The 21995-nt window shown below is 41.6% G+C and overlaps 1 protein-coding gene across 2 annotated transcripts in view; it reads right to left on the bottom strand.

Moving 5' to 3' along the window:
* Positions 1-8101, bottom strand: part of UBP1 (upstream binding protein 1) — a 64359-nt gene extending 56258 nt beyond the window's left edge. Inside the window, exons 1-2 of one of the 2 annotated variants that reach the window (XM_004471126.4) lie at positions 8030-8101; positions 7437-7628 (exon numbers count right to left, since the gene is read on the bottom strand). In XM_004471126.4, the coding sequence (XP_004471183.1) occupies positions 7437-7549 (113 nt within the window). In that variant the 5' untranslated portion in view covers positions 7550-7628; positions 8030-8101. The remainder of the gene's footprint in view (positions 1-7436; positions 7629-8029) is intronic. The other variant, XM_004471124.4, reaches the window with a different exon arrangement.
* Between the last annotated feature and the right edge of the window lie 13894 nt (positions 8102-21995).

Here is a 21995-nt window from a genome sequence, read left to right as displayed (position 1 = left end):
AACAAAAAAAGAAGACACAAATGAGTATAAATGAAAAATGTTACAAAATGAAAAAGCTGAGGATACTGCCAACATTATGCCAACATATTTGAAAATATGAAGTAAACAATTTTCTAGAAAATAACTTATCAAAACTTTCTTCAAAAGAAGAAAGGAAAAGCTTTAAAAATTCTACAGAGAGCGATATTGTGGTGAAAATTTTTCCTCTAAAGAAAACTCCTGCCTGGCCTATAATGGTTAAACAAATGAGTTCTACTAAACTTTCAAAGACAGGTCTCTCACACAAACTCTTCAAAATAATAGAAATACAGGAAATACTTCACAACTCATTTTATAAGACTAATGTAGTTTTGAAGTCAAAATTAGGTAAGAAGATAAGCAGTAAAGAAAATTAAGGGATCATTTCTGACTTGAAAATATACGCAAAAATCCTAAATTAAGTATTAACAAATCTGATCCAAGAGTATAAAATGAGAGTACAGCACCCAAATAGCCAAGAACACTCTAAAAAAGAAGAGCAACATGGGAGGAATTTCACTGCTTGACCTTGAAACATATTACAAAGCCACAGTGGTCAAAAAGCGTGGTACTGGCATATAGGCACCTCAATCAGTAGAACAGAATTGCAAGACCGAAAATAAACCCTCACCTATTCGCTCAACTGGTTTTTGACAAACCTACCAAGACTATGTCAATGGGACAAAAACAGTCTCTTCAACAAATGGTGCTGGGAGAACTGATATCCATAACCAAAAAATGAAAGAGGACCCCTATCTCATTCGCTATACAAGAATCAACTCAAAATAGATCAAAGACCTACATATAAAAGCCAGGACCATAAAACTACTAGAAGAAAATGTAGGAAAACATCTTAAAGACCTTGTGGTAGGATGGTGGTTTCTTGGACCTTACACCCAAAGCACACACAACAAAAAAAGTAAATGGGACCTCCTCAAAATTAAACACTTCTGCACCTCAAAGGACTTTGTCAAAAGGGTGAAAAAGAAGTCAACTCAATGGCAGAAAATATTTGGAAATCACATGTCCCATAAGAGTTTAATATCCACAATATATAAAGAGATGTTACAACAACAATAAAGACAACCTAATTAAAAAATGGGCAAAAGTCTTGAATAGATATTTGTCCAAAGAAGAACTACAAATGGCCAAAAGAAAAAAAAACAACAAACACACACATGAAAATGTTAAAAAAAAAAAAAAACCCACATGAAAAAATGTTCGACATTACTAATGATTAGGGAAATGCAAATCAAAACTACAATGAGATACCATTTCACAATTATGAGAATGACCACTATTAAAAGACAGAGAACTACAAGTGTTGGAGGGGATGTGGAGATATAGGAACACTTATTTACATTGGTGGGAATGCAGAATGGCTCAGTCATTGTGGAGGACTGTCTGGCAGTTCCTAAAGAAGTTAAATATCAATTTGCCACATGACCCTGCAATACCACTACTATATATTTCCTGAAGAACTGAGAGCAGTGACAAAGACATATCTGCATACTGATGTTCATACCGGTACTATTCTGGATTGCCAAAAGTTGGAAACCCAGGTGTCCATCAGCTGATGAACAGATAAATTGTGGTATAGTCTCACAATGGACTATTATGCAGCTTTAAGAAGAAATGAAGTCGTGAAGCACATGACAACATGGATGAACCTGAAAGACATTATGTTGAGCGAAGCAAGCCAGCCACAAAAGGACAAATACTGTGTGACTGTGTTACTATGAAATAAATATACTGTGTAATATTGTATGCTTCCATTTATATAAAATGTAAATATAAATCAATTTATAAAAATAGCAGCCAAGTACAGCAGGGGAAACAGAGAGACTGAGAGGTGAAAACTTTCCTTGTTTATTTTTTGTTTACTATTATTGAAATAATGAAAATGCTCTGATGATTGAAAGCTCAACTATGTGATCAAAAACTGAGACAATCTACACAATGGGAGGAAATATTTGGAAAGCACATATACAATAAAGGATTAATATCCAGTATATATAAAGAAATTTTTCCATTTAACAACAAAAAGACAATCAGAAGGCAGCCAGGTGCAGTGGAAAGAAGTCAGACCCTAGCACTGAATTTCACATCCCGCCTCTCCCATTTGCACAGGCTAGTTAACCTGCTTGAGTTCTAATTACGGCTATGTTTTTAAATTTGGAAGGAAATATTTTAAGTATCTAGAACACATGACAGTGACAGTAGCAAAACACTGTGAATGTAATGAACGCTACTGAATTATATATCTGAATGTGTTTAAATTTTAGGTTATATATACGTCATTAAAATTAAAAAAAAAAAAAGATATCTATACCCCTCAGTATACAATACACATAAGATTTTGACCAGTACTCATCAGAATTGACAAAGTTATAAAGGAAAAAGAAAAAATAAGGAATTATCACAGGAGAAAAAAACTAAATGGCATGCTGGGATACTGGATTGGAAGCTAGAATAGAAAAAGAAATCAGAGAAAAAAATTGAAATCTAAATAAAGCATATGCTTTAAATGATAGCATTGCATTAAGATTAATTTACTGATTTTGAGCATTGTACTCAGTTATTTAAGTAGAGGGAACTGGCTGAAGGATATATGTGAACTTGTTTTTTTTAGTTAAAAAATTTTTTAAAAACAATATATAAATTTTTTTAAAACCACAGTTTTGTCATAGTTCATATATCAAGGCAGCAATTTCACAATTTCCAAAAGAAAAACAGAAAGTTGTTTTAAAAAAAGACTCCACCATCAAAATTCAACCAGAACAGTTTCATATCTAACTACTACATCTGTTCCAAAGCAAGCAAAATAAATATTATAGTACTTCCTTTAAATGCAGTCACAGAACCTACAGCAAAAAACTATGCCTGTAAAATCTAAAATATTTACTATCTAACCTTTTACAGAAAAGGTTTGTATTTGCCAACCCCCGCTTTACAGTAATACATTTTAAAAACAATGTAGATGCTATAATCTGAAATTAAACTGTTTTTAAAACACTAATTTATTTTTTAAAATTATTTCCTGGACTACAGAGAAGATTTTATTCAGAAAAAGGTTTTTAAAGCTTAAATTAGAAGTTATATAAAAATTGTTGCCTATGGCATTGTATGCCCAATGGATTAAAATTTTATAATAGACTAAAAAACTCTGATAAATTCTCAAATTTTTCTATACTTCTAAGACATGCCACCTGCTCAGAGACATTCTGCTTTAGCATGAGATCAAGAGAGAATTTAATAAACCCTAACTTTACTAATCTTTTTCTTACTTAACAGTGATCAAAGCAGACATTTTCCTGATACCTCACAGTCTGTAATCTGATATTTCAACCTTTTAATCAATATAGAAAATTTGTCTTCACTTCAAAGAAGTTTTAATTTAGCAAATTATATGTGAAATATGGATCCACCTCCATTTCTGAATATGTGCAGTAATGTGTACCTTTTGTTTCAAAACAAATTTATACCACAGTGAAGTTTAACAAATAGGGCTCAGACAAATGTCCTTTATAAGGGTATAATTTAATGTCAAAGTTTTTACAAGCATAATCAGAAAAAGTTGTCATCACTCCTTATTATCTTCAAAACCACAGCTCAATACTGACCCCAAATCCTGAAAATTAATTTGCTACCAATTATAAAATTCATATGCACAATGAGATGGAAAGAAAATCACCAGGTAATCCAAATGGCCATCTTAGGGAAGCTTTAATGAGTTTTATTTTTAAAGGCCATTTGGTTATCTGCTCCTTACTTCACAAACATGAATGACCCAGATTTCAAGTTACAATGGGTTTCAGCCTTCATTCAGGGAGAATACCCAGCCTTTATTTGGGATGGTAATGCCACTGACTGGTCACATACGCCAATCACTTTAACAATTATGAGCTTCAGTTACTCATTTATAAGGGAAGAATTGGTCTAGAAGGTTTCTAGGTCCCTCTGTCCTTCTCTAAAATCCTAATATTGTAGCTACGATTTTAAAATCCATTTCTGAAAAAAAATGTTATGACATGCCTCAATTCAAAATGAATCTACAGAGAAGTGGATACGGCTCAGGTGACTGGGCTCCTGTCTACCATATGAAGGGTCCCGGATTCAGTTTCCAGGGCCTCCTGGTGAAGGTGAGCTGGCCGGCGAGGTGAACTGGGCCACGTGAAGAGCCGACACAACAAGATGACACAACAAAAAAGGAGACACAGAGGAAAGACAATGAGAGACACAACAAACCAGGGAGCTAAGATGGCTCAAGCAACTGAGTGCCTCTATCCCACGTCAGAAGGTCCCGGGATCGGTTCCCAGTGCCTCCTAAAGAGAAGACAAGAAGACAAGCAGACACAGAAGAACGCACAGTGAATGGACACAGAGAGCAGACAGCGAGCACAAGCGGCGGGGGGTTGGGGGGTGGGACACAAATAAATTAAAAAATAAAATCTTTAAAAAAAAACACAAAAAATCTACAGCAGCTTACATCTCATATACAAGTGTGTTAAACACATACAATTAAACACAGCACACATACACACAAAATGAGAACTGGTGCAAAGGGAAAAAAGGGAAGAAGCAAAAGTAAAATCAGAAATTGGCTTCAACATATCTCCCATACTATCAGCCCGCACTAACACAAATCTATTTTTTACTTAAGGCAGACTATTTACAGAACCCATTTCTTTCAAACTATCTTCCAAAATGCTAAGGAACCATTTCTTTTTTAGAAGTCTTAAGAAATACCTCTTATTTTAAGCCATCCAAAAAGCAAATTTGGGGAAGCAGCTGTGGCTCAATCAATTGGGCTACCGTCAACCATATGGGACGCCCTGGGTTTGCGTACCAGGGCCCCCCTGTGAAGGCAAGCGGACTTGCACCCGAGGAAAGCTGGTGCAGCAAGATGACACAAGAAAGGGAGACAAGCAGGCACAGGACACACAATGAACAGACACAAGAGCAGACAGCAAGCAAGCTGCAAGTTGGTGGGGGGCGGTAAATAAATGTTTAAAATCTTAAAAAAAAAAAAAAGCAAATACAATAAGCACTCTTCACTTTGAAAGAAAAATGGAAAGCTGGCTACAAAGTAAAAAATTTTTAGGAGGTACTGAGAATTGAACCTAGGACCTTGACAATGGGAAGCAGGCACTCAGTCACGGAGCTACATCCGTTCCCCAACCTGCTCTCCCAAGACAGTTTTTTTCTATTGTTGTTTTTGTTTTTAGGAGGTACCAGAGACATGGGAAGCAGGAGCTCAACCACTTGAGCTACATCTACTCCCCTAACCAAGTAAATTTTTATTAAGAAATCACTTTGCCAATAGTTTCCTCAGGTTTAGAGCCTCAAGTTTACTTCTTGAACTTATGACAAATAAAAGGGAAAGATACACACCAACAGCCTTACTTCCCATTTCATGCTAATGGAAAAGACTGGCTGCCCAAACAGAAAATAGTAAACTTCAACCTGGAGAATATGGGTACGCCAGCACTCCCAGGCGTCTAGGCCCAAGCAAAGTGCAACCCAAGGAGCTTGGTAACAGTCTCAAGCCTTCTTCAGACTTTCTTATCACGTTAATTTACTAAATTTGGAATTTCCTAAGTCTGATTTGCAGGAGGCAAGTACACTCATCAACTCCTCTTAGTTTTTGAAGATCCAATTAAGTATGAAAATATTACTAAACTCCTTGAAAGTGATCATCTCTTTCAAAGTTACTTGAAAATTCAGACTAAAGGATACAACCAAAAACATCCAAGGTAAAAAAGTATCCCCCGCAGAGCAAGTTAGGACAAAGAATTACAAAGATGCCAGGCGTTATTTTAAGAATACCTCAGGAAAAAGCTTAATATCATCAAGATTTTATGTCCTTTTCACAGAAATAAAACAAATAGAAGTTTATTATATTAATTAGCTGGTTGAATCACTAAAACAATGGTAAATTTCAAGAGAAACCCTAGGAAAAAGCAAAAGATCAAAATAATCCTCAATAAGCAAAGTTTTCGGTAGCAAACCTCCATTTTACCATACTTGAGAAGCAAGAGAAAATGGACACATATTGAACTTGCTTCACAGGCCTTCTGACACCTTCACTGCCAGCTCAAGGTTTCAAGCGAAGCCAGGGCCCCAAGCCAGGCGTGTGTTTTCACTAGAGGCACTGCCTCTGGTACTTCCGTCTGGGGTGACCCCCGTGACTTTCCATAACTCAACTTCCTCAACAACTGAGAGTTTTTCTAGAAAATAAACAACCTCCTCTAGAGCTCTCTAGCTGCAGGACTGCAGAGAGTGGAGGTGCCAAGTTCAGGTAGACCCCGCAGCAGCCAATTCAGAGCCAGGGGCTGGGGTTTGAACTCCCAGTTTAAATTGCTTTCCACCACTCGCTTCCTCACTCCAAGAAATGTCTCCACCTTTCCCCGAGGTCTTTATGATCCAGAGTTTCCCTTTAAGATTTAAAGGCCGCATTCCCTCCGAGAGCAGCCCCCAACATTCTAGGCCTGCTCTGGTCCTGCAGTCTTTCTTCTTCAGGACATTTAGGTTCCCTGGCTTTCCCTAGAAATGCTGTGAGATGGATGCATGAAAGCTACTGGGAGACTGTACAGCACTTCAGACTTCAGGCATTACTTTAAAGAACACAGCATCTGGAAAGCTTCACTTAATTCACAGTAATAAAGAGCTGCCAAGTCACTGAATGGTAGACTTTAAAGAAATCAACTTTATGGTATGTAAATTATATTTCAATAACCTACTAAAAAATAAAATGAGCTAGCTGCCAAACTGCTATGAGTTTAAAATAAAAAAACAAAAACAAAAAAAAACAGTATTCTCCAGGCTAAAGGCCAGAGATTAAGTCCCGATCTGGTTCAACTTCCCAAACTTAAACAAAATGAATGACAGCCCAGACTAAACAAACTATTATTGTTTGTGGGGCAATCGCTGCATCTTTAAGCCCCCTTCAAAAGGAAATGGCCGAGAAGGGAGTCCCGAAATGAGAAATCCCATTTTGAAACAATTAAAAACAAGTAAGTTAATGTGCTTTCTCTCTTGCTGCCACTCTTCCATCTATAATACAATAATTTACTCTTGTAAGACCAAGTGATTAAAACACACAGGCGGGCAGAACTAGGCGTAGGGCTACAAAGCAGGTAATGACACCAGCACGGAGGCGAGGGTTTTCCCACTGCAAGTCCTGCCATTTCGTACTCCGAGGGGCGGCCGGGCTTGCACGGGCTCCCGCACCTCCAGAAGCCGCCGTAAGAGCGCGGCGAGTTGTCCCCCGGGGACAGCGCCCGGGTCGCAGGCCTCCTCCCACGCCCGCCGCCCGCTCCGGGGCAGGCCTGTGCAGCAGCGCCCGGCGCGGCCGCGCCGACCCGAGGCCCAGGGCCGCAGAGCCCGCCGCCCGCCGCCCGCCCCGGCCCCGGTACCTCATGCTGTAGGCGCCGGCGCCCAGCTCCTGCCCGATGCCCGAGAGGCTGGCGTCGAACTCGTGCACCAGCCCCGACTCGATCACCTCGTCCATCTTGAGCACCCAGGCCATCTTCCGGCCTCGCCGCCGCCCGGCCCCGCGGCGCGGCCTCCGCGTCCGGGCGCAAGGGCCGGGGCTCCGCGCCGGCGTCCTGGGGGAGGGCGCGGGTGAAGCCGCCGGCGGCGGCACGGCCAGCGGTCACCAGAGGCGGCGGCACGGGCGGCGCCCGCGACGGCAGCAGCCGCGGCCCCGCGCGCAGGGCCCGGCGAGCCCGGCGAGCGGCTGCAGCGGGAGCGGCCGGGCCGCCGGCAGCGCCTCCCTCCCGCAGGCGCCGGCCCCGAGCCTCATGCCGCCGCCGCCGCCCACCCGCACGCGCCCCGCGCCGGGCGCTAACGCTGCAGCCGGCGCCGCCCGCCCCGCCCCGGGGTCCCCGGCCGCATCCTCCCCGGCACTGCACGGGGGCGGGAGCTCAGCCCGGGCCGAGGCCCGCCCGCCGCCCGCTCCCCGGCCTCGATCCCCGGCCCGCGGCCCGCCCGCCCCGGCCAACCCCACCGACGACGCTCCGCCGGCGCGGACGGTCGGCCGCCGCTCCGACTCCGCTCGAGCTCAAGCCCGCTCGCCGCTTCCGCCTCCGCCGGCCCCGCCCCGCCCGCGGCCCCGCCCGCGGCCCCGCCCCCGCCCAGGCCCCGCCGCGCGACCCCGCGCGCCCGGCCCCTCCCCACGGCCCGCCGCGGAGGCACGGTGCGGCTCGGACGCCGCGGCCCCGCCCCCGCCCCTGCGGCCTCCCGGCCCCGCCGTCCACCCGCCCAGGAAAGGGCGGCGCCAGCCCCCTCTCTCGGCCCGAGAGGGGAGATGACTGACAGGCCAACTGGGCACTCACCGCAAGGCACTTGGACGAGGCTCCCGTGAGTCTCTGTGCCCCTGCCCTGAAGAGCCAATCAAAATGCTGCTCCCTCCTTGGGCGGCCTCGAGTGCTGAATTCATTGGCCCGGACCGGAGGAAGCAGCGCAGAACGCCACTTCCGGACATGCTATGCTCCCCTGTGCTCTTTCCCGATAGTCTCTGCGTGTTGCCGTCACTACGCAGGGGAACTGGAAGACCCATTGGGCAGAAAATCTTGATTGGCGTGAGTTTGAGCCAATCAAAGCTCACCGGAAAGAGCTCCGGAAAGTCTTCCCCAACTGCTCGATGTCAGTGAGCGATGTAGCTTGCCTCAGGTGAACTAGTTTATAGGTTGCCGGAGCGGCTTGCAAGGTCCTGACCTTGGGACTCCAGGCCATTGCAGAATGCCCTCGTAACAGCTACAGTCCCGAGAAGGCCCGAAAAATCTCCCTCAGTGGCCCTACCCGGGCACGTGCTATTGAAACTGAAGGACGGAATTCATGTTCCCCGAGGCAAGTGAAAGAGGAAGAGGCAGCGACGGCTCTTCAGGCCCGCCGGGGCCCCTTAGGGTCCCAGAGGCTCGGCTGCCGGCGCTCGGCGGGCGGAATCCCTGCTGGAGAGCACCTCCAGGCCGAACGAAGCCTTGCACCTCACGCCTTCACCCGGGATCGAGCCCATTGCCTTAGATTAGGGTCCAGGTGCTGAGCCCACCTGCCCTGTCTCTTTGCAACAGTTAAGAGTTCCCTAAGACATAGATCAAAGCCAGACAACCTAGGAAAACGGTAACTATCAGAAAAATACTCACAGGCCCCTGGGCTTTAAATGCGAACAAGCCACAATGTTTCTCTCTCTACCAAAAAAAAAAAAAAAAAAGTTACATACATATAGTTGTTGCAAACATCTAATTTGATAGTGCTACCCATGTACAAAAGATAACATTTTACTCTTGTCAGGTACAAAATGTGTAAAGATTTGCCCGTGATCACGCAGTCAGTGGCTGAGCCAAGGCTTTTTGACCCACCGTGTCTCTTAAGATTCAAGGCCAAAATATAGACCATCAGCTCAGAAAACTGTTCATATATTACAGGTAAATCTACATCACCAACAGATAGTCAATACACATATCATTAAGCTGTTCAGTTGGGTGCCTATGTATATCTCCATTCCATGGTCACTAAATCAGTGACCTCAGGCCTCCCATAACCCAATCTAACTAGATGAGCTGTCTATCATCAACTGTTAGAAAATTTGGAGAAATAGAATTGGGTGGAAGGAAAAGGTAATTCTCAGGTTCTTGGAAACCGTATAATTGTACAAACCATTATCAATTTCTTATTCAGCCTGTCCCTTAAGGCAAACATAATTAGAAGCAAAGCCTTTGAAATATAAGCACCAGTCGTCTCTACCTGAGAAGTTGGCAGAATAGCAGAGCCTACTTCCTTGAATCCAATCCTGGAGATAACCACAGTGGCCGTGGAAAATTTGGCAGAAATGAGAAACTAATAGAAAGAAATGGGCCATCATCCAACAGTGAGTCTTGGTGAACAGAAACCAGAAGAGAATAGGCCCAGACTCCACAGATTAGGTTTTAGAGAGGTTTTACTTTTTTGGACAGAGGTTTTACTTTTTTTTTTTTTTTCCCCTCTCTCTCTCTCCCACATTTCTCTCGAAGATTCATCACCCTCCTGAGAGAAAAACCGCATCACCCTCGTGCTGGCATATCATGTGGGAGCTTGATCCTACCAAGATGAAGAACAGATGACATCAGCACGATTGTATTTCCCCCTTTCTCATCATTTTTCTGTGGCTTGAGGGAGAGAGTACTTAAAAGAAAGGCAGGGAGGAGGGTATCGATATTCCCTGAGGAACTGGATAACATTAATTGAGAGAGGGGCACAAACTGGAGTATAGACTTGAATGCTTCTTTTGAGGAATACAAGATTACCCAGGATAGCTCATAACCCTAAAAGAATGTGAATTCACAGAAAATCATAGAAATATCTGAGAAGTCTGACTAACCTTCACCAGATGGAGCAAAATTCAAAATAATCCTATTAAATTTGCCAAACTAGAAATACTAGGTTATAATTAAACTAAGGTAATAATAGAAATAACAGAATTGATTACCAAATTAATACACCTGAAGAAATAGGTTAAAGAACTTTCAAAAAAAGATATAGAAGGACGTAGCTATGGCTCCATCAATTGGGCTCCCGTCTACCATATGGGAGGCCCTGGCTTCTCATCCCGGGGCCTCCTTGTGAAGGCAGGTTGGCCCACACGCTGTGGAGAGCTGCTGGCCCAGGGGTGCAACGGAGTGCCGACTCAGCAAGGTGAAGCAACAAAAAGGGAGACAAGTAAAAACACAGAAGAGTGTACAGCGAATGGACACAAAGAGCAGACAACAAGCAAGTGACAAGGGTGGGGGGATAAATAAAAATAAATAAATACACAGAAGAACACACAGCAAATGGACACAGCAGACAGCAAACAAGCTACAAGGGGGGTATAAAAAAAAAAAAAAGATATAAAAGTGTCAACAGCCATAAATAGGAGTCCCATAAAGAGACCAAAATATAAAGGAAAGATAAGAAATATTTGAAGAAAAAATGGTTAGAATTTCTCAGGGTTAAAAAGGAGAAAAAGAGAAAGAAGGAAGGGATGGGAGGGGGAAAAAGGAGAAGTCTGCAAAGGTAAAGGACTCCTGGAATGCCAGATATGAAGATGAGAGGGGGGAAAAAAATGCCTAAATGCAACATTAAAGGCAGAAAATATCCTTTAAAAACTGACAGAGAAAGCATATCACCTAAAAAGAAATAATAATAAATATCCTGGACTGCAACACTGAATGTTTAAAGATAAGAAAATAATTCAAAATATTGAAAGAAAAGGACTTGGAATCTAGCATTTTATGTCCATTTTAACTCTTCTTTATGGAAGGGTTAAATCAAAGTCTTTTCAGGCATACAAGTCATCAAAAGGTTTACCAAAAAAGATCTTTGAACACTCAGAGGAAGTACTTAAACAATAAGAAATAAATTCAGGAAGGCATTCTGAAATATAAGAAAAGGATAAATAAATTCCCAGTAGAGATCCCTGTTTTGTAAACAAGGATGTAGCCATAACAAGTTACATGTATAACAATATCTGTAGTTATTTATATATCTGTAACAAAATACATATGCCTGTAATCCAGAAAATTCTAGTCAATGATTACACAGGGGAAGAAAAGACCAAAGAGAGGGAAGGGCATGCTGAGATGACTTCACTTGCACAAGATCTACAACAGCTATCTGTGTAGCTGGTGTGGATTGTCATTTTTTAAAATTTTTACTCAGATAAAATTCATAATAAATTCAACTTTAATGATTTTTAAATGGTCAATTCAGTGGCTTTAGTATATTTACAATGCTTTGCAACCAATGCCACTGCCTCCGGAACCTTTCCATTATGCCGAAAGGACTGTTAGCAGTCACTCCCAATTCCCCCCTTTCCCCATCCCCTTGAAACTGGTAATCTACTTTCTGTCTGTATGGATTTGCCTACTCTGGACATTTCATATAATTGGAATCATTCAATATATGGTCTTTTTTTTTTTGGTCTGGCTTCTCTCACTTATGTTTTTGAGATTCATGTTATAGTATATATAATTACTTCATTCCTTCATATGGCTGAAAAATATATTGTAAGGATACCACATTTTGTTTATTCATTTATCAGTTAATGGACATTCAGATTGCATCTACTTTTTTTTTCAAAGATTTGTTTATCTCAGCCCCTCACCACACACACACCGTTGTCTGCTCTCTGTGTCCATTCACTGTGTGTTCTTTTGTGTCTGCTTGTCTTCTCTTTAGAGGGTACCGAAAACTGATCCTGGGGCCTTCCGGAGTGGGAGAGAGGTACTCAATCTCTTGTGCCACCTCAGCTCCCTGGTCTACTGTGTCTCTTATTGTCTCTCCTCTGTGTCTCTTTTTGTTGCGTCCTCTTGCTGCACCAGCTCTCCACTCGGGCCAGCTCTCTGCCCAGACCAGCTTGCCATGTGGGCCAAAAACTTGCCTTCACCAGGAGGCCCCAGGAATCAAACCCTGTATGGTAGACGGGAGCCCAATTGCTTGAGCCACATCTGTTTCCCCTCTACTTTTTGTCTATTATAAATAATGCTGTTATGAACACTTATGTGAGACTTTTGAGTGAACATATGTAAAATTTCTGGGTCACATGGTAACTCTATGTTTAACTTTTTGAGGAACTACCAGACTCTTTTCCACAGCTGTAGCCAGTGTTTGAACTGAGACAGTTTGAATCTGTAGCCTATGCTCTTCCACTTCCATTGAAATGGTGACAAAAGCCACCCCTTCAAAAAAGAGGTGAGATCTAGGTGTTTTTAGAGGTGCGTTTTATTAAATGTTTAAAGAAAGATAGTCGTTGTGATATATAAATTTTCTAGCAAATTTAAAAGGGGGAGGAATTCTGCCTACCTTATATTATTAGGCCAGTATAACCCTGATTCTAAAAACTATATGAACAGTACAATAAAAGAAAGTTCATTATACTTATGAACATAGATGGAAGATAACTTAATAATAAAAGTGTGTGCAATTCCAATGGAAATGAAGGCCTAATTATTGGAGAAACTTGAGAACCCCATTCAAACAATTACCCTGGAGAACTTCCAGTAATAGTAGACAAAATACAGAAAACACATCCTTAATAGCATCAAAGACTTAAAAAAAAAAGATAGTGAGAAATCAAGTTGGTAAACATCCTTTAAGAAAAGTTTTTTTAATAAAAATTTTCTTTAAAAAAAAAAGAGGCAGCAGATCAGTGGTGGCAAGTGGGATATGGAATCAGAGAACTGTGCCTCTGTGGGGCAGAGACCTTGGGGATTCTTCTCACTTTGGCTGAGACTCTTGTTACTTTTGCCCTCAAGGATTGTGCTGAATGTAAAAAAGAGTTAAGAGAAACAGAATTTTGGCCAGAATCCTGGAAGGAGCTGGAGGTATGAGTTTGGTAATCAATTCCAGTCAAAGACAAAACTTAATCCAACACTCCTCTCTGGGGAGGTAACCAGCTGGATGCTCCCTGGAAGTGGGAAGTACAGACTCTAGTCCATTAGGTTATCTTGGGTCCCAGATCATTTGTGCCTTCTTCAGGTTCCTGGAAAAAAGTAACAAAATCCCAATCCTCAAATTATTTCTGAAAGTGATTACCAGACATGAAAGGAAACATGAAAACATACCAAGAATCAATAGAGGGAAGCAGATGTGGTTGAAGCAGTTGGGCACCTGCCTAACACATCGGAGGTCCTGGCTTTAGTTCCTGGTGCCTCCTAAAGAAGACAAGCAAGACAGTGAGCTGACACAACAGGTTGGCGCTGATGCAATGAGATGACATAGTGAAGAGACACAAGGAGGAAAACACAATGAGAGACCCAATAAACAGGGAGCAGAGGTGGCTCAAACAATTGGGCACCTCCCTCCCACATGGGAGGTCCCAGTTTGGTTCCTGATGCTCCCTAAAAAGAAAACGAGCACACAACAAACAGACACAGAGAGCAGACAACAAGTGCAAACAAAAAGGTGGGGGGGAATAAATAAAGAAATCTTTAAAAAAAAATAGAGTCACAAACTCAGACTGTAGTATAACTGTACTTATATGTTTATAAAGCTTAAAGCTAAATTTTTTCAACATGCAGCTAGGAAACATAAAGAAATGAATTGCAGGGTTCAAAAAATATATAGAACTATAAAATAGAATAACTTAAAAATATAGGTACATCATACTATGGACCATAGTAGGTGGTAATAGTCTGATGATATTATTTTATAATCTGTAACAAATGGTCCACCACATTGTGGTGTGTTGGTGAAGGGGTGTTGTATGGGAATTCTCAACCTGCGCGTGATTATTTTCTAAGTTCACAACTTCTGTAATACAAAAATCATTTTAAAAATAACAGGGTGGGTTGGGGGAAAAATATACCAAATGTAGATCTGGACTATAGTAGTAAGATTTTGATGATATTCTTCCATAATTTGTAAAAAAAAAACTTCACAACACTGCAAGGTATTGGTGGTGGGTTGATCAGTGGGATCCCTGTATGATGTTGTACATGTTTGTTTTTGTTTTGTAAGTGCACAACTTTTACTATAAACTTATTTGTTTATGTATGTTCATGTATGAATGATATACTTCAATAAAATTTTTAAAAATAGCATTCTATAAACCTTCAACTGCTCTAAAAACATAAAAACCAAAAACAATTAAAAAAAAAAAAGCTGACTTTGTCACCACTGGACTGGCCCTATAAGAACTGCTAAAGAAAGTTCTCCTGGTTGAAAGGAAAGAGCAACAGATAATAGATCAAAGTGTTATGAAGAAATAAAGAGTTCCGGCGATGTTAATGACATGGCTAAATATAAATGCCAGTACTATTATATTTTTGGTTTGTAAGTCCTCTTTTTATTTCCCACAGGATCTAAAGGCATAAAATGTAATGATAAACCAGTGGTTTGGGACTCATAATGTATAAGCATGTAATTTATGGCAAGAACTGCACAAAGGTGGGGGGCAGAGGGGTAAAGGAACAATAGTTTGTGTATCCTACTGAAGTTAAGTTGGTGTCAGAGCAAACAAGATTCTTATAGATTTAGAATGTTAAATTTAAACCCCATGGTAATTACAAATATCCGAGAATATGCATGCTTTAGAGACAGAAATTGGAGTACAAGTTACCAGGGGAAGTAGGGAGTTATTGCATAATGGGTTGTTTTAGTTTGCTAAAGACTGCTGATGGAAAATACCAGAAATGGGTTAGCTTTTATAATGGGAACTTATTAGGGTATAATCTTACAGTTCCGAGGCTGTGGAAATGTCCAGATGAGGGTATCACCAGAGATGCTGTCCCGTCAAAGGTCGGCTGCAGGCAGTCCCGGACCCCTGCCCCATGGCGAAGCACAAGGGCGACCAGGCCCCGCCTTCTCTCCAGGCTCTCTCCCGGGCTCAGCTGTGGGTGATCAGGACACAGCTCTTCTCGAAGCTTCGGGCTGCTCAGAGGCTTCCAGCCTCTGGCCTCTCTCTCCGTCTCTCAGGGTTTCCCTGCCTTTCCGCAGCTGCAGGCGATCCTGGAGTCCTGTCTCACATGGCGGGGTAAAATGGTGGCTCTCTTTCTCTGTGCTCTCCTCCAACTGGACTCCAGCAAGAAGTCCAAGACCCACCCTGGGTCACGTCTCACTGACATCACCACTCAAAGGCCCCCAGCTGAACCCAATCCATCAAAAGGTCCCACACCCACAGGAATGGATTAATTCCAAGAACATGACGTTTTCTGGGATTCACAAAAACAAGTCAAACTGTCACATGGCTGTCGGGTTTCTATTTGGGGAGATGAGAAAGTCCAGTAATGCAAGGTGGTGAGGGCACCACAATACTGTGAATGTGATCAATCCCAGTGGATGCTATGCTTGGGAGCGGAGTGGGTGATAGGGGGAAGTTTATATTGTTATATATGTTCCCATATTTTTAAAAATTAGAAAGAGCAACTAAAAAGTCAATGACAATTAAAGATTTATTATTTTTTTATTTCTCTCCCCTTCCCCCCGCCCGTTGTCTGCTCTCTGTGTCCATTCACTGTGTGTTCTTCTGTGTCCGCTTGCATTCTTGTCAGCGGCACCCAGAATCTGCGTCTCTTTTTGTTGCGTCACCTTGCTGCATCAGCTGTCCGTGCATGCGGCGCCACTCCTGGGCAGGCTGTGCTTTTATTGCGCTGGGCAGCTCTCCTTACGGGGCGCACTCCTTGCACATGGGTCTCCCCTATGTGGGGGACACCCCTGCGTGGCACGGCACTCCTTGCGCGCATCAGCACTGCGTGTGGGCCAGCTCATCACACAGGTCAGGAGGCCCTGGGTTTGAACCCTGGACCTCCCATGTGGTAGGCAGACTCTCTATCCATTGAGCCAAATCTGCTTCCCAACAATGACAATTAAATGCAATACATGATCCTGGATGGAGTCTAGCAAAGGAGGAGAAGAGCCTCTAAGGGACATTATTGGGACACATGAAAAATTGGGATATAGACTGTAAGCTTCATAGCAATGTTAAATTTCTTGATGTTGATAACTGCACTTAAAGTGGCTTCATAAGAGAATATTCTTGTTGTTAGGAAGTATACATGGCAATATTACGTGTCCAAGGAGAATGATGTATATACCCTACACTCGAGTGTTCAGAAAAATGGATGGATTGATGGATAGATCCGATAGGTAGATGGTAAACAGGCAGCCTCAGTGGCAACCATGCCATACAACAGCCTGACGGTGCCCCAGAGCATCAGGAACTTGTTCTGGGACTTCACTGACCTCTTTGTACCCTGGTTCATCCTAAAGGGTCCTAACGGGGCATTATCATCACCATGTTGGTGACCTGTTCAGTTTGCTGCTATCTCTTTTGGCTGATCGCAATACTGGCCCAACTCAGCCCTCTCTTTGGATCACATTTGAAATATGAAACCATCTGGTATCTCAAATATCATTGGCCCTGAGGAAGAAGACATCCTTGAAGTGCTCAAGTCACCAAGGTCATAAAGAGAATTCCTGTAGATGCAAAACCACCTCCAACCCCCCACCACCTTCTCCAACTCGCCCACTTGGCCATCAGCTGCCTTAAACCTTCATACCACATTTGAATGTCTTATTCTAAAATGCAGTATTTTTTCCTGTCACATTTTTAATATGTTGATGATTGATGTGCCTGCCTAAACTGTGCCGAGCATACAAAATGTGTATGCAGCTTTCTGAGATGAAAGGTGCTGTTCTTCTGAGATAGATGATACTCTCTTCTTGGAACCTGTGGATTTGAAGATGGCGCCTGCCTGTTCACACCACGACAATCAGCGAGATGTGTAAGACCAGCCCAGAAACTTGTCACACAGCTAAGACTCCAGTGGGGCACATTTGGAGGGAAGATCTGTCCCCACACGATAGAATTACACCAAACTAAATTTTCAGGATGAATTTCTTATTTCTGCCTTCTTTTGTAATAAATTATTTTTTTCTTCTTTCTATGGGGAAAAAAAAAGTGATTCGACTTCTCCACGTCAACATCAAGAGCTTGAAGATAACAGAAAGGTATCTTCAAGGTGCAGAAAGAGAATAAATGGGAAGTTAGAAATCTCCACCCAATGAAAATATCTTTCAAGATTGAAGATTAAAAAAAGATCTTTCAGACAAACAAAAGCTGAGGGAGCGCTCCACCAGCAGATAAGCATTACATGGCGGATGGTTGATGCCAGTGGACAATTTCAGCTGGGGCTGAGAGTGGGAATATTTTGGCGTGGTCTCTGCGTGAGGACCTCACTTGCTCAAAGTTGGCAGCCGATTTCCAAAAGCAAGTATGTGAAAAGAAAGGAAGCGCAAGACACCAGCTCTTGAAAGCCTGTGCTGACACAGCATCGCTTCTGCTACGTTCTGTTGTTCAAGCAGTGGTAGTAGAGCCTGGTTCTAAGGGGAGATCCTACTTCCCAGCAAGGGAAGTATCAAGGAATTGGGGGGCCATATTTTAAAGCTGCTGCCGCCACCACCACCGCCATCACCACGCACACAGCCTGCAGGAAGAGTAAATGGAGTTAGTGTTCCTTGGTTTTTACATGGTCAGAATGAAGCTAACGATCAAGTTAAATGTTAGATTTTTAAAAAATGTATTTTTTACTTTAATGTTAGATTTCGATAAGCTAAGGACATATGTTGTATTTTCTAGGATAACAACTTAATGCACAGCAGAAGAAAGTATAATTTTTTAAAAAGATTGATTTATTTCTTCTCCTCCCTCCCCACCATTGTCTGCTCTCTGAATCCATTCACTGTGTGTTCTTCTGTGTCTGCTTGTATTCTCATCAGGCGGCACTGGAGATCTGTGTCTCTTTTTGTTGCGTCATCTTGCTGAGGCAGCTCTCTGTGTGTGTGGCACCACTCCTGGGTGGGCTGTGGTTTCCCACAGGGCAGCCCTCCCTGCACAGGGCCCACTTCTTACACAGGGGGCACCCCTATGTGGGGGGCATCCCTGCGTGGGCCAGCTCTCCTTGCACGCAGCAGCACTGCACATGGGCCAGCTCCACACAGGTCAGGAGGCCCTGGATAGCGAACCCTTGGATCTCCTATATGGTAGGCAGACACTCTGTTGACCCATATCCGCTTCCCATGGAAGTATAATTTTCAAATCAACAGAAAGGGGAGAAAAGAATACCAAAAAAATGTCCAATCAATCAAGAAGAAGGCAAGAAAGAAAAGAATAGGACACAAATGTAGTAATACAAAAATATAAAGTACATACAAAGATGGCATATTTAAACTAAATATATAAATAACTATGTTAATTTACAAAAAAGTCTAGAAGTTTTTAGTTTTTATAGTTTGGTCTATAATATATTTTTAGTTTAATTTCTTTATATGGTGTGAGGGAAGGGTCTAGGATTAATTTTTCCCCTATGAACATCCAGCTGTCCCAGCAACATTTGTTTAAAAGATTATACTTTCCCATTGAAATACTTTAATCATTTTATGGAAAATAAGTTAGTCATATATATTTAGGTCTATTTTTGGTCTCTGTTGTTTTTTAAAAAAGCAATTTCAGTGAAATATGTTTACAAACGATACAATCCATTGAAAGTGTACATTCAGTGGCTTTTGGTATAATCAGAGTTGGGCATTCATCACCACAATCAGTAATAGAGCATTTTCATTACTCCAAAAAGAAAAACCTCCTACCCCTTAGCAGTCATTTCGCAATCCTTCTTTCCTTCCCCTGCCATACATAACTGCTAATCTGTCTCTATAAATTTATTTATATTTCCATTTTGTATAGATGGACCCAAACAATATGTAATACTTTGAGTCTAGTTTCTTTCACTTAGCATACTTCTTTTTTAACAATTGATGGAAAACATTAATATGGTACTATTCCCTGCAGTTCATAGGATACTTTAAGTGTAAGCACCAGCCTATTATTAATGTCATACAAAATTAATGTATATCTGTTCTGACTCATGGAAAAGCGTTCTTATATGTGTACTACTAACCACTCTCATTGTCCATAAGAGGGTTCACTCTGCCATACAGTCCCATGTTCCATCCTTTAGCTTTCCTTCTAGTGACAGACACGACCCTAAACTTCCCCTTTCGACCAATACCCTACCCATATATTAGCGCTGCTAATTACATTCACTATAATGTGCTGTCGTAACCTCTGTCCATTTCCAAACATTTACAATCAACCTTGCATAAATTCTCAGCTCCCATTCTCCTCATTCCATTTTCTAGCTATTAATTCCATGAGTTGTTTCATTATATTAATATTTAGCTCATATTAGTGAGATCTTACATTATTTGGCCTTTTGTGTCTGGCTTCCTTCACTCAACATAAGTTCTTCCAGATTCATCCATATTGCCATACGCAGCTTGATTTCATTTCTTCTTACTGCTAATAATATCCCATCATATGTATATACCACAATTTGTTTATCCATTCATCAGTTTATGGACACCTGGGTTGTTTCCATCCTTCAGCAATTGTGAATAATGTTGTTATGAATATCAGTGTACAAAGGTCTGTTCAGTTCTTCTGAGTATATACCTACTAGTGGGATTGCCAGATCATGTGGCAGATCTATATTTAAATTCCTTTAGAAATGCCAAATTATCTTCCACAGTGGCTGTACCATTCTACATTCTCACCAACAGTGAATAAGTGTTCCTATTTCTCTACATCTTCTCCAAAACTTGCAGTTTTCTGTTTTTTTTTCAATAGTCATTAAAAATATTAGAATTATCATTCTAGTAGGTTTGAAATGATATCTCATTGTAGTTTTGATTTTCATTTCCCTAATAGCTAGTGATGCTGAACATTTTTTCAAGTTTTTTTTTTCCATTTATATTTCCTTTTTGGAAAAACATCTATTCAAGTCTTTTGCCCACTTTTTAATTAGACTGTCTATGTTTTTATTATTGAGTTGTAGGACTTATATATCTTGGATATTAAATCCTTATTGGATAGGTACTGTGACAGTTTGAGATAATTCATGAATCCTAAAAAGAGAGATTATGCTTGTAAACTAATCTACTCCTCTGGTTGTGATACCCTTTGATTGTAGTGAATCCAGTAAGGGGCCTCTGATTAAGTTTACTTGATAAAATAAATTTAGGGCTTCTGATTGGGCTATGTCAGTAAGGCATATCTCAGGTTGGTACCTGGCCCCTTGGTGGGCTAATATAAAGGGACACTCACTGGAAGAGGAGAGAACTCTGTCATTTTGATCCTGCTGCGTGACAAGGGAGAAGGCTCAACAGCTAAAACCCCGGGGAGAGAAGGACCAATTGCCTGATAGCTTACAGTTGATCTTGGGAAAGAGCAGAGGCTGGTATAGAAAGCCCAGAAAGAAATGAGCACTATGCCAGGAGAGAGGGGAAGCCCTGAGACCCAAGCCCTATGTCAGCCTGCAGCTGAGAGAGAGGAAGTCCAGAGGGGAAGGCTGAACTCTCAGAGATCAGCCACCATCTTGATTCAACACATGGAGAGTGACTTTGATGAGAACGCAAACTTGAGATGGACTCTTTATGGCCTTATAACTGTAAGCCTTTACTCCAAACAAATACTCTTTATAAAAGCCACCAGTACGTTGCACTGGCACCCCTTTGACTGACTAATACATGTAGTTCCCAAATATTTTCTCCAATTGAGTAGGCTGGCTTTTCACCTTCTTGACAAAGTCTTTTGAGGCACAAATGTATTACTTTTGAGGAGGTCCCATTTACCTATTTTTTTCTTTTGTTGTTTGTGTTTTGGGTGTAAGGTTTAAGAAATCACCTCCTACAACCAGATCTTGAAAATTCTTTCCTACATTTTCATCTAGGAGTTTTATGATCTTGCCTTTTATGTTTAGGTCTTTGATACACTTTAAGTTTTGTATATGGATGAAGTAAGCATCCTTCTTCATTCTTTTGGACATGGATATTGCAGTTCTCCCAGCACCATTTTTTGAAGATACTGTTCTGTCCCAGCTAAGTAGACTTGGTAGCCTTGTCAAAATCAATTGACCATGTGTGATGAAAGTGAGAGCCACTGAGTATACACTTTGTATAAAGTCCTCTGATTTCATTTTTTAAAACATATTTTTGGCTATTCAGAACCACTTTCCCTTCTAAACAAACATTGTGCTTCTTGCATGTGGATTTTCATGTCTTTCATAAGAGCTGGGAAATTTTTGGCCAGTATTTTTTCAAGTATTCTTTCTGAACCTTTTCCTTCTCTTCTCTTTCTGGAACTCCCTTGATGAGAATGTTAATATACTTTATTATATCATTCAATTCCTTAAGCCCCTGCTCAATTTCGTCTGTTCTTTTTCCTATCTGTTCTTCTGTCTTTTCAATTTCAGATGTTCTTGCCTCTAGTTTGCTGATCCTTTATTCTGCCAGTTGGAATCCATTGCCTCTAATGTATTTTAATGTCATCCTTTGCACCATTAATTCCCGTAAGTTCAGTTATTTTTCTGTTCAAGCTTTCAAATTCTCCTTTATGTTCACCCAGTGTCTTCTTAATATCCTTTATCTCTTTAGCCATATTTACTTTCATCTTCTTGAATTGA

This window comes from Dasypus novemcinctus, chromosome 31 (assembly GCF_030445035.2).
Source record: "Dasypus novemcinctus isolate mDasNov1 chromosome 31, mDasNov1.1.hap2, whole genome shotgun sequence".
Lineage (NCBI taxonomy): Eukaryota > Metazoa > Chordata > Mammalia > Cingulata > Dasypodidae > Dasypus > Dasypus novemcinctus.
The sequence above is the reverse complement of the archived record's forward strand: the minus strand, read 5'-3'. Positions and strand labels throughout refer to the sequence as shown.